Here is a 15,119-nt window from a genome sequence, read left to right on the forward strand (position 1 = left end):
AGATATCTTTTGCTTCCCCTCTGCTTCTTAGAACCTCACAGTTGTCTGAAACCTCAAGTCCACGTGGCTTTCCTTTTAATTCTTTCTGCAGGAAAGCATGTGGGTTTTACTTTCCTCATCTATTAATTGGCTAATGCAAAAGAGTGGTTTGAAACTGCAAATATCTCATTCAGAAGCCACTTTTTAATCAAAAACGTGTGACTACTCTTCACTTGGAAGTCAGTGAGAGATTTTATCCTCACCTACCTCACAACTGCATCTGAGCTCCTAGTCTTTGGTGGACATCCGAGTGTTCTGGGAATTTAGGCTTAATCTAGGAGGAACTCTCACCAATTTCAAAAGATATCCCATATAAAAAGATCTGATAAGACCAAGATCTTGGAGTGATGAACACTTTTAGTTTAAGAATTCACATTTCAGTTTAGGAGACAGAAAAACAGACACAAGCTACAGTATATGATTAATTTTTATTGGGTATTTTTAAGGGAAGTGTCTGCTAAATAGAGTTTAGAACATGGTGAGTGGTCCACACAATGAAAAAAATCAGTAATCAGTGTTTCATTTTGTTACTAAGGCGATGAACAAATAACAGACACTGTCAAGATAAACAAGGGACTTCTGATTTTCAGGGATTTGGAGTGTCTCGTGCAGATTCATCCCAATTCTATCTTGTTTGGTCCTTTTGAATCTCTAAGCCTGCACCATTTCCTGGAATTCTGTGAAAGATAAGAGATTATTTACAGTGGAAATACTAATATGAAAGGATTAGGAGGAAAAGATTAGTAACATGTCAAGAGATTTAGAATAGGAATGAACAGAAGACAGTTTCCTGATAGATGACCAGAGAAGAGAGGCATTGCCTAAACATCCTCTTCTAAACAGCAGATGGAAAGGCAGTGTTTTGCTGACACTTACAGGGGGTAATAAAATATTCAGGGTAGTTTCAGCCTTCTCTCTGCATAATACTAATCCTAGGCAAAAATACTGGAATGGCTTATGTAGAATTTGAGTAAGAAGTAGCTAAGAGCCGAACTAAAAAAAATGAAAAGTGAGTCTGTGTGTTTTATTAGCTGTTTGTAACACTTCCATAGTTGAGAAGTGTTGATTTAGAGCACTGTCTAAAGCCAAAAAATTGTGCAGTTCCATGTGGTATGATCCTGGAGGATTGTGTTGTGCAATAAGATACTGTTATTGAAAAGTCTTTTAAATGTTTGGCTTCAGTGAATTAGTGTCTGATCAGTCCTGTCCTGAATGACTATATTAGTATATGGATTGCTTCATAAATCATGTGTGTTTATTCTGGCATAGTTCCTAAGGAACTGGATTTAATTCCTTCCAAAGAAAGAAACAGAAGAGCTCTGTCCTGCTGGTGCAGTGAGCTGGGGAATCTGCCTGCCAGCACATTCCCTGCGTGCTATTCCCTAAGCCTCTTTCATGCTGGCCTGGGCACTTGCTGCTCTGACAGGGCAGTGCCATTGGCTGCCAGCCTTTTGTGTGAGTGTGCTTCGTGTTCAAAATAGGGCTCAGAAATAGGGAGTGAGGAGATCAGGAGGTTTCTGCACTGAGCAGCCATTAAATCCCACCAGCATTTGCAGTGGTGAGTGCAACCTGCTGCTTCCTAGAACAGCTGCTCCTTCCTGTCGGGTCCCTACCCTGCCACTGAAGACAAATAGCATCCAACAGATCCTGCTGGGGGATCTTGTCTTGGAGTAGTGACACTTGATCATTCTGTTCTCCTTATTATGCAAAACAAATAAGGAACTATGTGCTGCTGGCTCCTGCTTATTGGAAATGTCAGTCAGTGACTAGTGGAATTTCTGTTGGGAAATCGCTGCTGTAAACGAGCTGCTGTGTGTGCTGTTGGTTCCTCTGGGCACAGCTGGGTCTTTGTTCTTGATGTTGCATTTGTGTGTTACAAGTGGTACCAGTGCTGCCTTACATCAGTCAGTGGGAGGAGAAATAAGGGGCAGTTCCCTTCAGAACAGCTGGAAATTTGAGAGTGAGTAGCAACAGGAAAGTTCCTCAGGTTTTTTTGACTTGTTTGTGCCAAAGGAGTTGCAGATATGAACCTGTAAGATCAGGGACCATTTCCACCTTTAAAAGGTTCCTCCTGCAAGGGTTTCAGTAAAATCACTGGAGGTGCATTAATGTACTATCAACATAAAAGAGAATCACACATCATTACAACACACCCCGAGAAACCTCGTTCTGCATTTGAACAATACCTTCAGCCCCAATTTTCCCGTCCCCGTCGTGATCTGCAGCTGCCAGGAAGGTCTTGGTTTCTGAGGTGGTTAACACTCTGGCTCCACACTCAAACCTCTGAAGGAAATACCTTGAAAGAAAACAACTTTGGTTTAGATTTTCACACAATATTATTTTTCTATGCTTGTTGTATAATCAAACTGATAACTATCTCTAAAATCATTCACCACAATAGCCAAGTCCTTCAAACACTACTTTGTTTGATAAGCTAAATCTTAGTTGTATATATTCCTGCTTTGTAAGTCCAACCCTGATACAATTGATTCTGCTATCAAAATCCAGCCCCAGGGAGTTATTTTTTTCTATACTAAGCATCAAAGGCAGGTATTACTAATTTGTTTTTCTCTGTAGGGATTATCTATTTAAATACAAATTTCACAATCTGCTGAAGGTTTTATCAACATTTAGCATAACTTATGTTCACATTTGCAGAACAGTTCTGGAAAGTAAAAAGTGCTGATAGCTTGATAACATCTAAATAGTTAATAAAATCCTTACTTGAGCTCATCTTCCTCAATATAGCCACTTTGGTCGTTGTCGAGAATCCGGAAGATCTCCTTGAGCTGGCTGCTACTCTTTTTAGACATCCCACTGATCTGAAAGAATTTTTTGGGACTAAAGGAATCTGGAGCTGAAAATAAATTAATAAAAAAATTAACCCCAGACCACTTTGTTCACTGTTCCTAAATGGTCTGAGGGAGCTGCTTTGTTACGTTATAGTCGTTCTAAGCATGAACAGTAGGTGAAGCCTGTTAAGAAGAGAATGAATTTGCCCTACTGGCCCATACCCTCCTAAACATCAAACCAAATCACGTGGGGATAAGCTGCAAAATGCCCAGATAAACCAGTTATGAACAAACATTCTGTGACAGCTGAGTAAAGAGGTCATGGAAATCAGTTTAAAGTATGCACTTGTTCAGTGTTCCTTCAGGCCCGAGCCAAACTTGCCCTGTGTTACCCAAAATAATCCATTCGGAGGGTTTGAATTGTTTCCTCACCTTGGCAGTCCCGCAGAGCAGCAGCAATATCCGAAGGGCTTAGAAGGTCTGTGAGGCTCATTTTAAACCTGTGCAGAAGAGTATATTGCATACAGAGTTGTGAAATGCAAATGCGTCTTACCAAAAAATTGGTTTTCTTGTGTTTCGAAGAATACTATAAGGATAACAAGGCTTCTATGAGTAGATTAATCTACTTGATCAAACCAGCATCTCTGCTATTCCTAAACAAAGGACAAGATTTAGTACACTACTGCCTTAAAAAAATTCAGTGCTGAAATAATGATCTTTAATGAAATGCTTTATATAAATCATGTTGTGAGTTGATTACCAATTTTTTATCATTTACCTTCAACCTATTAAAGTACAGCACATTTTTAAACTCTGTGTAACTATTAATTTAATAATTAGCCTTACTGGAATGCATGACATCTGGCAACACAAATAACAGTAGATGCAGTGGGAAAAGGAAAGGCAAGAAAGTTTGCTTCTATTGTCTCCCCCAACAGCTCTGAAGAATAAAAAGAAAACTGATACTTATCTATATAAGGTCCATCCATATGTAATTTCAGCAATTAAAAGAAAAAATCTTAGAACAATGGTTATTGTACTTACTACTGGTGCAGCTCTGCACAGTAATTTCATTTAATTATTCTCAAGTCAGCAGCTCACCTTTAGAGTTTTCTCAGCTAAGTAAAGGAAAAAAAGCTGAGGAGACACCAGGCAAAATAGTAATGTTGGCTCTACTTGCTACTCTGTCTTATAAAGGATTCAAAAGGTGACAATAACCACTGCTTAGGTTACACTTTCATGGATCAGATGTTTGAATTGAGACCTGGCTCAAATTTCTTCCTTAACTAATTAAACTTTTCTTTCTATTTATATCCTAAGATAATATGGACAAGAAGAACATTTTATTTTAATAAATCCCCTATTGTTTAATTAAGTACAACTCTGCCATCAAAACATCCTTTCATTCTCCAAGTATGTTAACAGGTAACCTCTGCACCTGAAAGTCTCTCCTCAGAGGAGACTCCAGCAGTCAAATCCTTATGAAAAGAAATGACTTTGTTTTCCCTGAGTCTGTTGATCCTTTGGAATGTGTAGAGGAGGTTGGAGATGAAAGATCAGAGGTGACAATCTGTCATTCTGACAAAGATGACTTGTCACCAAGATAGAGGAAAGCAAGCCCTAATTTGGGTGATCTTTCTACAGTAAGATTCATTTCATACTTCCTGACCATGTTCTAAATTACAGAAACAGAAACCAAAGCCTTCAGTGACACAAAACTTTGAACTAGGTAAAGCTGAATAAGTTGACCTTGTTGTGAGTATTCCTTGGAAGATTATTATTATGATCAGGTGGCCTATGTAATAATCTATTTTGAATATTTTAAATTACATTAAATCAATAATAGACTATTGCTATAAAATAATAGTTGTAGTGAGTTGTAGGAATCAGACTTTGTCAGTGTGGAGATGAACTTATATACATCTTATAACACACACTCTCACAATCTATTTCCTTAATATGACATTTGAATTGGAGGTATAAATAAGTAGTGGTTTATTATATATTTCGAGAGCATTAATTTTGGAACAAAAAACAGTAAGAAAATTGAAAATAGCAGATATGAGGTTTTTCTTCTCAGACAAAAGTCTATTTCCAGCTTTAAGCAACTTTATGTGGACAAAATTCTAGGATGTAGGCCAATAAAACTCACATGTATTTTGGTTAGAGTTTATTGTGTGACAGCCTATTATGGTATATAAAGTAACGTTCTCTTACTAGCTGAGCATTGCTTTATTTTTCATTAATGGGAATAGCATGGTCTGCCAAACAAGTAATATTTTTTTATAGTAGCAACAGTTACAAATTATACTGTGGACTAGAGCAGTAATATATTTAAACCCTGGTGTAAGTGAATGGACTGCAGTGAGTTTACTCCTGCTTGGTTTAATGGCAGTGACAGAAGTGTCAGTCACAGCAATTGTTCCACAGCACTGCTTGGGTTTGGATAGAGAAAAAAAGGTATCAGGAGCACAAAAAGCAGACACAATGTAATGATACTTTTACCCTTTTTGCTACATCTTTTGTAAGCAAGAGGAAGTGGCTTAAACCACAAATAATCAGGCTTGCCTTTGGTCCCAAATACCAGCATCTGGTAAGGAAATGATGCTCCCTTCTATTGCTCCCAGTAGGAAAACTGCTTGTGGTAAACTGGAAGAACCCTTTCCTGTTACACCTAAGGACCCTGGGCTATTGCACATCACTATTGCCTGACTAAAACAAATTAAACAATGCTGATTTGTAAAAGCTGAAGATCTGATCTCAGACCTTTGGGTGTTCTTTCCATTTACCATCTTCATTCATGAGCACTATATACTCATGTTGCTTTCTGGCTGAGATTTCCATGATATTATGGTCTATCAGGCAGTGGCAGTGATAGATCTTTCTCCAAATGATCCTGAAATAACTTTCATCCTCGTAGGTACCTTTTTCCAGCCTGTATGAGTTTTCTCCTTTATGTTCATCTCAAGTTGACACGAGTTTGAACAGAATGGTTGTTTTACTGATTCCTCTTGTCATTTTTACTGCCAACATGCTTCTAGAGAAAAGGGGTTTATTTTATACCTCTGTGATAGTGCTTTATAGGAGACTTCCTTTATTTCTGCTGGCTCCTACACAGTGATCATGGAAGTACTTGCTTTGTTTGAATGTTTGACTTGCCATCCAACACTAATTAGTGAAGGAGAGAATGAGGAAATTGAAATGAAGTAGAGAAAAATGACAAGATCAAGGTGAGCATGTAATACTCAAGCTCAAAATATGCCTGCAACTAATTCAGGCACTGCATTAAAATATAAGCACATATGTTCAAGGAATGGCACGTGGTTACCTCATACACTGCCATGGCACACAGGGGCCTGAGCTGTTCTTGCATTCCACAGGAGTAAAGTGGCCAGAATTAGTGTTATGTTAAAATATGGTCTCAACTAAAAGTCAGCTAATTGCTGTTATTGCTTACGAAGGGATCTTTGAATGTTTGAAATTCAACACTGACAACAAAAGTGATGCTAATCCTGGCTGAAAGATGGTTTACAAAAGCCTAAAAGAGCTGAATTTCAGAATCAAGTTGATGTCACTGTATATTGATACAGGTGGGAATCTAGGGTTACTGGGTTTTATTTATTTATTAATGACACTTCATCTGAAGTACAGGGTTCCCTCCACTACAATTAGAATGCAATAATCAGGGATTAGTATATTAAGGGATGTTTTAATGAGATAATTTATTTTACAGCTAAATTGTCTGCTTTTCTTATTTCTGGAGTATGTGTTAACCTGGGTGATTGTAGTTATTTTATGTATTCAAAAAGTGGGATCTATAAAAGTGATTTTTTTAAAAGATGTTATGCAAATGAAACGCTATAAAGAACATCTCTAGTAATAAATTCCCTAATACTGCTAGATAACGGGCAGTTAACAGAAGTGCAAAATCTGACACAGAATCCAAGCATTGTACAGTTTCCAGGAATGTTTAGCACTTGTTCCTATGAAAATCAAGAAAAAAATATTAATTTTTCTTTGAGTTTGTTTATTTGTTTTGGGGTTTTTTTGCTCTACAAGGGACATCTGAAAGCTCTGTTGAGTCATTCATATGAATATTTATGTACTTACATATCTATTGCTTTCACCTGAGGTGTCTATTAAATAGTATTAAACCATTTTTTTGTTTTCAGACTTCCAGAATTAAACTTGGAGGTGTGGTTCTGAGAAATACACAGCATTCATATTGATAAGTTCTTGCCAGGAATATAAATGCATGAAACAATTGTCTTCAAAGCAAGTACTATTTACTTCTCTAAGAATCAGAGGAAAGTTGTGTTTTGGTGAAGCGTTGACAGGTTGTGGACTAGTCCCCTTTGTATTCTGTTTGGCATCAAGGACACAGTTAATTAGCAGTGGCAATCAACCAGAGCCATGACTTCAAGCAGCTGCAAAAGAAACATCAGCAGTTGTCTCAGGTGAGATCAGAGGAGAGGTGTTAACCTGAGACCAGCTACAATGGTGTAAAGAGATGCTGTAGCAGCTGTTCTAAAACCCACACAACTCCATCTTTCAGCCCTGGCTGTGTCAGGGCCAATTGTATCATGATCCTGGATAACAGATTCTGCCTTTGTAATGAGTTTGGAAGTAACTGGAATAAGTACCCAGTAACCTGTGTGGTTGCTCAGTAGTGTTGATGCCTCAGTGGTGATGGCAGAGAATCCTGGTGTGCTTACAGCCCTAACCACTGAAAAGGACCTTAAAACAAAATGAGATATATCCTGCCCCTTCCAGTTTTCTCTTAAGGCACAGGCTTTAATCATATAGAAATAATTGCAAAAACTGATTTGAGCTGTTGGTTGGACAGTAGTATTTTACCATATTTAACCGAAAAGTTTGAGCACCTGAAGTAGTACGTGGGTTTTTGGTACTGTGCATTATTGGGATGCAGGATGGAAGCCAGGTCCCAGAAGCCTCAGTGACAAAGCTCCTTTTCCCTGCAGGATATTACCCTGAGCACAGAGCAGAGGTCTGGGCTGTAGAATCCGAGATACAAGATAGATCCTGAAGCACCCTGGTCTGGAGCTAAAGCAAAGCAGGTACTTGTCTCACGTTAGGGGAAATGTCGCGTGTGCTTTCCCAGCCCAAACGGTGTCCTCATGGTTCTGTGTGAATGGAATGGATTTCTGTTTGAACATGACAGCAGAATAGACTGACATAAGGGGGTAACAGTGTCACTGATTCACAGAGACTGGTCTGATCAGCATATTTTTTCACTTAAAAAGCTATCCTGGAAGATCTCTGCTAGCATTTGATATGATATGTGTTTGTCTTTAAATGCACTTGGAAGTGCTTCTGTGACTCAGTAGCACAATTTTCTGTCTCTGATCCTAAGTGTAATTGTCTAAGATGTTTCTCTCTCCTGTCAACATTACAGACAGCGTCAGGTGGAGTGGTCTTTAAGAATGTAAATTGTTCAGGTTTTCTGTGTATTTTGAGAATAAACATGCCCTAAGGTTTGAGGCTGCGAAATAATTTGGATGCTGCCTGTTGTGACATGTAAAAGATAAGTGCAGTGCTACTCTGCTGTTACCAAAGGCCCTTTGCACATGGCTGCATTTCACTGTGCCCCACAGTGGGTGAAGTCATGGTAGAACAAAGCAAATAGCACTGAGGTGCCCCCAACTATTTCTGTATTCACTGCCTACCCTCATTGATGTCAGTGGGATTCCTGCCATTAATTTCAGCAGTAGGAGGATATATAACCCTTAGTGAGGCATAAAGTGCAATTGCCCTATAATTAGAGTTAACCTTATCATAAAAAATCATCAAAAATCATTTCTTTAACAGAAATGGCCTTCTAAATAACAGGAAGCAAGTGTCTAGATTCAGGCAAGCTCTTGAAACACATGCACCAAGCATGTGACAAAATTCCACTGACAGAAGGCAACCACATATTTAGGGTCTCAGACCTCCAAATTTGTGATTCCAGTGACATGTTCTTTGTTTTAAAGGAGCTGTTTGGCAATGTATGTTTATGATCAGGCAGGAGTCTTTCCAGCTGGGACCTTACAGGCACAATTTGAAGAGCTTTCTTAAAGCACCCAATAAATAGTTACAGAAATTTCACAGTACCTGAGAGCCCATGTGAGTGAGAGACACAGAGGAAAAGAAAGTAAGTGTGTTCTTGTACATAGAAAGCAGCATTTTCTCCACCAACCTGCTAAGTGGCAATACTGAAAGGAGGAAAGGTCTAAAAACATCTTTAGTCACAAGCTCTTCTTAACTTTCTGGAGTGATCAGTGAAGCTGATATCAGACTTACCTTGTCATTAATTTTTTACTGTTCTTAATGGAATGGTAAGTGGTGAAATTGTCTTAGATTTGTAGGCCTAGCAGGCTAATCAGGGTGGAAGTAAGTGTGGTTAAATAAAGGAGCTGCCTGCTATCTCAGAAGTTATCTGAGCTGTCTGGGCTTCTCTTATTTAGCCATTAATGTTGGTACAATGCTTGAAAATCTCCTGGTGACCCATATTGCATAGTGAAAATGTAAACCATAATATCAGCTGAGATACAAAGCATCTTCTGACAATAATGAGAGCTTTCAGCCCTGCAATCAGGCTGCGCTTACTAATTCTGCAGAATTTCTTTTTTTAATTGCTCACCCAGGTGACACTGAAAGAATGAATGTCAGTTTGTCAGATGGATAAATTTGTTTTCACTCTTAAAGGAAATTCTACAATATTAGGACCTGATTCATTCATTAGAGTTAATGGAAATATATTTTTGGCTAATTTATGAGTCATGAACATTTTATTGAGCATTCATTGAAGTCTTGCAGATGGCTTTAATTTTGTGTAATATGATAATTTTCCCAATATTGTATTGATATTTCCTTCCTTCTCCATAATGTCCCATCACAAATGTGTTATGCATCAGCAGATAATTTTGAAATTAGGATTTTTCATCTGTGAATACTGAAACATCTTCTTAAATAGCTCCAACAAACAAAGCGTGTGACAGTTGTCTACCAGTTTTTGCAAAATCAGCGTCCAAGAACAGAATTGTCAAGAGTTCCAAATTTTAAAAGAGTATGTAGGAGCAACTATCGTGTTGGATGTATAATGTTTGGGATGGTTAAAGCCATCAAGAATTGCTCTGCCTTGGATTAATTCAAGCAGCTGGAATTCCGGTTTAACTTCTCGGCAGTGGAACAATAGTGCCATCGGGTGGGCACGAAGGGGAGGGATTCCTTGGAGGATTTTGGGTGTATTGCTGTTTCAGTAATCTAGATTCATCCTGGATCCAGTTGATCTTAAATTGGTGGTTTAATTGGTGCTAGGTCCTGCCATATAATTAGTCTCTGAAACATAATCAGTTGTGTAAAGAGTGATATAAAAGCATATGGAACATTAAATACACCTTGTGATTAAATACCACTGATACCAGTTACCATAACCAGGTTTTACACCTGGACATTTTATTAATTCTATTTTTTTCCAACATGTGCTAGCTATTTATGAGAATATTGAAAATTCGATGGCCCACATAGATGCTTTAAATTTCTCCTCTTACTACTTTTATTTGTACCTTTAATGCCCAAAATCCAGATGAGCAGAGTGGATTCCAGTTCAGTCTCCCAGTGGTATAGACCTTCTGCTTAAAACGTGGTTTAATAGTGCTTTGTACTACTTTAGATGTTTTCCAGCAATATGAAATCACTTGCCAACAGTCTTTCATGACCTTCCAGGGTACAACATACGTAAATAACTAGTAGACTTGAAATAGGAAAGATTGTTTATGGCACAGATATCTTGGTCTTTATCTTGACTGCTTGTTAAGATTTGACCAGAGCTTGAAACTCTGAAAAATAAATAAAAGAGCAATAAAATGGGACCACATTTTGTAGTCGCATAGTTTAAAAATTACTTTCTTAATTTTTAAAGTTAAAATGGGAAACTAATGATGCTTTTTCTGATAATCTTTCCTTAAAGGAACTATACACAGGGTAGTCATAGTACTAGGTACTTCAGGCAAAGATAGTGTTGCATATAGTGTTATATAGACCAGTTCCTGTGTTAGATCCTCTCTACAACACAGAGTGGATCTGAGCACCTCAGACTCCAATCCATAACATCCCGTGCCTGGAGTGGGGCAGCTGCCTGGAGCTGCCATTGGGAAGTCTCCAAGGCAGGTATTATTCCTTTTGCTAAAGGCAGTCTTACCATCCACTCCAATTTTGCCATCTCCATCACTATCCCCTGCTGCCAGGAACGCCTTGGTCTCGGCGTCAGTCAGAGCTCTGGCACTGGCAGAGAAATGCTTCAGGAAAAATCTGTGAAAGGAGAGAGGACAAATGACTGAGACATGCTCAGTATTGGAAGAATTTGGGGTTTGATATTGGCAATAGCTGTAAAATGTCAAGCCTCATTCAGTTCTGCAGACTGTTTCAGTGGCGAAACTTCCTCTAACTTCAGTGAGAGTAAGGGTAAGAAAGTAAGAGTATTCTGCATCACAACATGTAAAAATGCTTGATGGCATCTTGGTTTCATTGGATTAAAAAGGCAAAATTAACACTGGCTCTGTAGTGGCAGGAGTCGTCTTCCCTTCCTCGTTATCTTCCTTCTTTATCCTAAGATGCAGATCCTTGAGAGTGACAAGAATTTCTCTAACCTTACTTTTAGCTTCAAAGCTGGATGAATGTGATCTGGAAGGTAGAATTCATGTGACAGAGAGAAAGATGAGAGAAAAATAGCCCTTTGAATGCAGTCTAGTAAAGATTCTTGCAATAATAAGAAGCAACTGTAGCAGAACTGCTATTTTTATCTTCACAGTCTGTCAGTTATCACTACATGAAACAAGTTTCTTTGGTGCTGTCAGAGAGTTTTCTTGTTGTGATCCAGCCTTTCCTTTGTTATTTGACTTGCAGCTCCTCACTCACACATGTGCACCCCCCCCCCCCCCCCATTGTCTCTTCCAGAGAGAGAGAAGGAAAGGGAGTATTTCTGATCTTGTTTTTTAGATGACAAAATACAATCTTGTTGGTAACTCATTTTTTTAATTTACTTACTTCAGTTCCTCTTCCTCAATAAATCCACTCTTGTCCTGGTCAAGAACGCCGAAGACTTTGGCGAGTTCGTCTTTGGACTTGGAGCTGAGACCCACTTTGACAAAAAAGGTTTTGTAATCAAATGAGTCAGCAGCTGAAATAAGCAGGAAGGGGTAGAGAAAAGTAGTTAAAGATCTGGAACCAAAAAAAAATTAGCTTTTTGGTCAAAAACCAGCAAACTATTCTGCAGTACAGTGAGGGTCATTACAAACCCCAAGCAACAACCTTTGATTTTCCTGAGTTTACATCAGATTAATGGGATTTTTCCATCCATGATGTCTCAAACCTAGGAATATAAATAATGGCTCTGGTCTTTATCATGCAAGAACATACATTTGTAAATAGATACTTCACTCAAACATAAATTCACAGAACCTGGCGGTAAATATTTTATTAAAATCAGCAGTATTTTTATTATTATTCTCTGAAAAAAACAAGATTTCTGCCTCAGGTCTTCAGGCATTGGGTTTTTTTCATACTTAATATTGCTACAATGCACAAGTGATGATGAGTTCCCGTACCTTGGCTGGCAAAGATTAAAACTTGCCTCTCTTCCATTACCTTGCCTCCTTTATCTCTTTCTCAAACAGCCTTTTCTGCTTCTATTGGAAATGGGACCTTGGGGTGGCAGGGACAAAAGAATTTGATGGATAAACTGAGACGCCAAATTTAACCCATAAATATTACCTTGACAGCTCTGTAGGCCAGCAGCAATTTCAGCTTCTGTCAGGATACCAGAAAGAGCCATGGCAAAGCTACTGCAAAATGAAAAGCACTGTTGGGTAGAGTTCCCACTGCTCTTGCTCTCCCAGCCCGTGGTGCCCAGGAGGACAGACAGGTCTCCCCAGGGGGACATTTGCAGCCCAGGTCCAGGGCAGAGCAGGGGATCTGCCCTGCAGGAGCCAACTGCTCCATCCTTTAGTCCAGATCCATGTCCCGCATCTGACTCACTGTTATTTCTAGTTAAGGCTTCAGGTGCCAAAGCTGAGGAGAAACTCAAAGGTATTTATAGAACTGCCCAGCATTTGGGGATCTCAGGTTATTTCCATGCATTCTTTCTGTGAATTATTGTGGTGTCTTCTAAAGTTCCAAAGGAAACATTGAACTCACCTTGCCTCTTAGTTTCCCCCAAGCCAAGAAAATTTTGTAAGGCAAAAAATCTGCAGAGTCCTCTTGACTTAATTCTTGTTCAAATGACAGAGATAACAACTTATATAGATTTTAATTAAGTCCTCTTGACCTTTTACAGAAGTCCCAGAGCCACGTGATGGCTCAGATACCCCAGGGGATAAGTTACTGTGGCTGACAAGATGTACTAGCTAATCAGATTGATATTTATATCCCAAAGGAATGCACACACTGTTTTAGACAATATGGAAATTTTAGTGCCATGCAAAGTAAATCCTTTCAGCTTGCACCTGTTTTATTGAAGTAAATTACTTTTGATGTGTGAATTAAAAAAAATACAATTTTTTTATAGCTTGATGATAGCAACAAATGGGCATCTTCATGGTACACTTTGACCTTTAAGGACCTGATCCTGATGGGAATTTCCCATGAACTCCTGCAATTGCCCTAATTGTCTTCAAATAATACTAGTACTGGTGCATATCTGACATATCTGGGAATCTAGCTTTGCCTTTATTTCAGATTACTAGGGAATAATTGAGAGTATGGCCTGGGCTTAGATGGGATCTGATAATTGTGTCGGAATCAATGAACATTCAAGAAGTAATCCTTGTGAGAAGCCCACACTGAGATTGCAAAGCCTTCATGGATAGAAGTTTTGGAGTATCTCTGTGGCAAACCAGTGCTTGCCCGTAGGTGGCACCAAAGACAGACAAGTCCAGCCGTGACATCTCTCCGGGGCTACTTGGGGTGAGGGAAAACGGAGGAACAGAATGAGAACAGGGTAACAAGTGTAGCGGGGTGTTCAGTAGGGAGGAGGAGAAGGGGAAGGAGCAGGTATTTAAAACGAAAAAGTCTAATCTACCAAATCGCTTGAAAGACAGGAATATAAAAGACTAAACTGAAAACTCTGAAATAACTCCAGAGGACTCTCTTTGCATGATGATTGTGCAGAACAGGTTAGTTCATCTGTCTAACAAAAACAGGTTTTACTGTGTTTATTTTTATGCTGGCCAAATATTATTGTCTGTTATGGAGATCACTGCAAATATAAAATCAGTGTGTTCTGTAGGCCTGGGAGTTAGAGCAGAGAGTTGGTAGCCAGGAAATACAGCTGATTGATATCTAGTTGTGATGGAACTGAAGTGATTCCCTGAGTCAAGTATTCACGTGTTCTACTTGGACATAAGTTCCCCTTTGAATTGAGGGTCAGTAAACACCTTTGTGACTGCAGGGCAAGGCATTGTCTCAGGGTACCTTCTTTGATATTGTAACTGCTGTGCTGATCTGATTTTCTTTTCTTCAGCTTGATATACAAACCCTCTGATTTTCTTGTTTTCATGAGTGTAGGACATGCTGACAAACAAATCCAAAGTTATGGAGCAGCCATATCCCAGCTGCTGGTGTGTTCTGTAGGCCTTCAGCACAGTAAATGTACCAGACAGTCCATACCAATGGAATGGTATTTTTCTGTGCTTGCAAGCAAAAGTAACACGGAAATTAAGCTTCATAAAATGTGAACACTTCAGTTCATATTTCACAGTTCCATTTATTAAAATGTTTTAAAATGCATGAAAAATTAAACATGAAAATGTTAGGTACGTGTCTGTTCAGGGATTTAATCAAGATGTATCTATTTCAGTAACCAATTCCAGGAAATTAATCCAGCCTTGGCCCCCTCTGCCCACACTGTTTGTGTGAAGAGCTCCAGGCGCCTCTGATGATGCTGCATCAAAGATTTTCCACATGGGCTGGCTGCTAACTCGGAGAAGAAACTTTACCAGTCTATGTGTGCAATGAATGTTCTGACATCCCCTTGCCCTTTCTGTGCTCTCGTACTTGTTAGAAGATGACCGTGAGATTTTGAACAGTTGGAGAGCTGAAATCGAATCTGAAGTTTACAAGTGGCTCTAGGTTGGGATTTCCAAAGGAATATGAAGTTAGGAGGCAGCCAGCTTCCACTAAATACCAGGAGATTTTAACTCATGCAAGGTTCTGCTCCTTTTTCAAGACAACCCAAGATTTTGGTTTATGAGAGATGATGGATTCAGTGGCTAAGGCACTAGGCTGGGT

At 39.0% G+C, this 15,119-nt stretch overlaps 2 protein-coding genes across 3 annotated transcripts; both read right to left on the reverse strand.

The window, feature by feature from the left end:
• Positions 1 to 571: 571 nt before the first annotated feature.
• On the reverse strand, positions 572 to 3,901 carry LOC113953368 (parvalbumin, thymic CPV3). The gene is made up of 5 exons (XM_027656438.1): positions 3,876 to 3,901; positions 3,264 to 3,331; positions 2,764 to 2,896; positions 2,226 to 2,335; positions 572 to 716 (listed from the first exon to the last, which is right to left on the reverse strand). Exons 2-5 carry the CDS (start codon positions 3,322 to 3,324, stop codon positions 691 to 693), a joined length of 330 nt encoding a protein of 109 aa, XP_027512239.1. The 5' UTR covers positions 3,325 to 3,331; positions 3,876 to 3,901; the 3' UTR covers positions 572 to 690.
• A 6,009-nt stretch (positions 3,902 to 9,910) lies between these two features.
• LOC113953367 (parvalbumin beta-like) lies at positions 9,911 to 13,103 on the reverse strand. Of its 2 annotated transcripts, none has more exons than XM_027656437.1 (5): positions 13,029 to 13,103; positions 12,606 to 12,673; positions 11,880 to 12,012; positions 11,035 to 11,144; positions 9,911 to 10,672 (listed from the first exon to the last, which is right to left on the reverse strand). In XM_027656437.1, exons 2-5 carry the CDS (start codon positions 12,664 to 12,666, stop codon positions 10,647 to 10,649), a joined length of 330 nt encoding a protein of 109 aa, XP_027512238.1. In that variant the 5' UTR covers positions 12,667 to 12,673; positions 13,029 to 13,103; the 3' UTR covers positions 9,911 to 10,646. The 2 variants fall into 2 exon arrangements, with proteins under 2 accessions (XP_027512238.1, XP_027512236.1); XM_027656435.1 differs by having other exon boundaries at positions 9,917 to 10,672; positions 12,606 to 12,676; positions 13,029 to 13,096.
• Between the last annotated feature and the right edge of the window lie 2,016 nt (positions 13,104 to 15,119).

The sequence above is a fragment of the Corapipo altera genome, unplaced genomic scaffold, assembly GCF_003945725.1.
Source record: "Corapipo altera isolate COAL_440 unplaced genomic scaffold, ASM394572v1 104, whole genome shotgun sequence".
Lineage (NCBI taxonomy): Eukaryota > Metazoa > Chordata > Aves > Passeriformes > Pipridae > Corapipo > Corapipo altera.

Coding starts and splice junctions, on each gene's coding strand:
- LOC113953368 (XM_027656438.1), bottom strand. CDS start 3,324: ATGAGCCTCACAGACCTTCTAAGCCCTTCGGATATTGCTGCTGCTCTG. Junction 2,897..3,263: donor TGCTCTGCGGGACTGCCAAG/GTGAGGAAACAA, acceptor ATTTATTTTCAG/CTCCAGATTCCTTTAGTCCC. Junction 2,336..2,763: donor ATTGAGGAAGATGAGCTCAA/GTAAGGATTTTA, acceptor TTTTCTTTCAAG/GTATTTCCTTCAGAGGTTTG.
- LOC113953367 (XM_027656437.1), bottom strand. CDS start 12,666: ATGGCTCTTTCTGGTATCCTGACAGAAGCTGAAATTGCTGCTGGCCTA. Junction 12,013..12,605: donor TGGCCTACAGAGCTGTCAAG/GTAATATTTATG, acceptor TGCTTATTTCAG/CTGCTGACTCATTTGATTAC. Junction 10,673..11,034: donor TGGCAAAATTGGAGTGGATG/GTAAGACTGCCT, acceptor TTTATTTTTCAG/AGTTTCAAGCTCTGGTCAAA.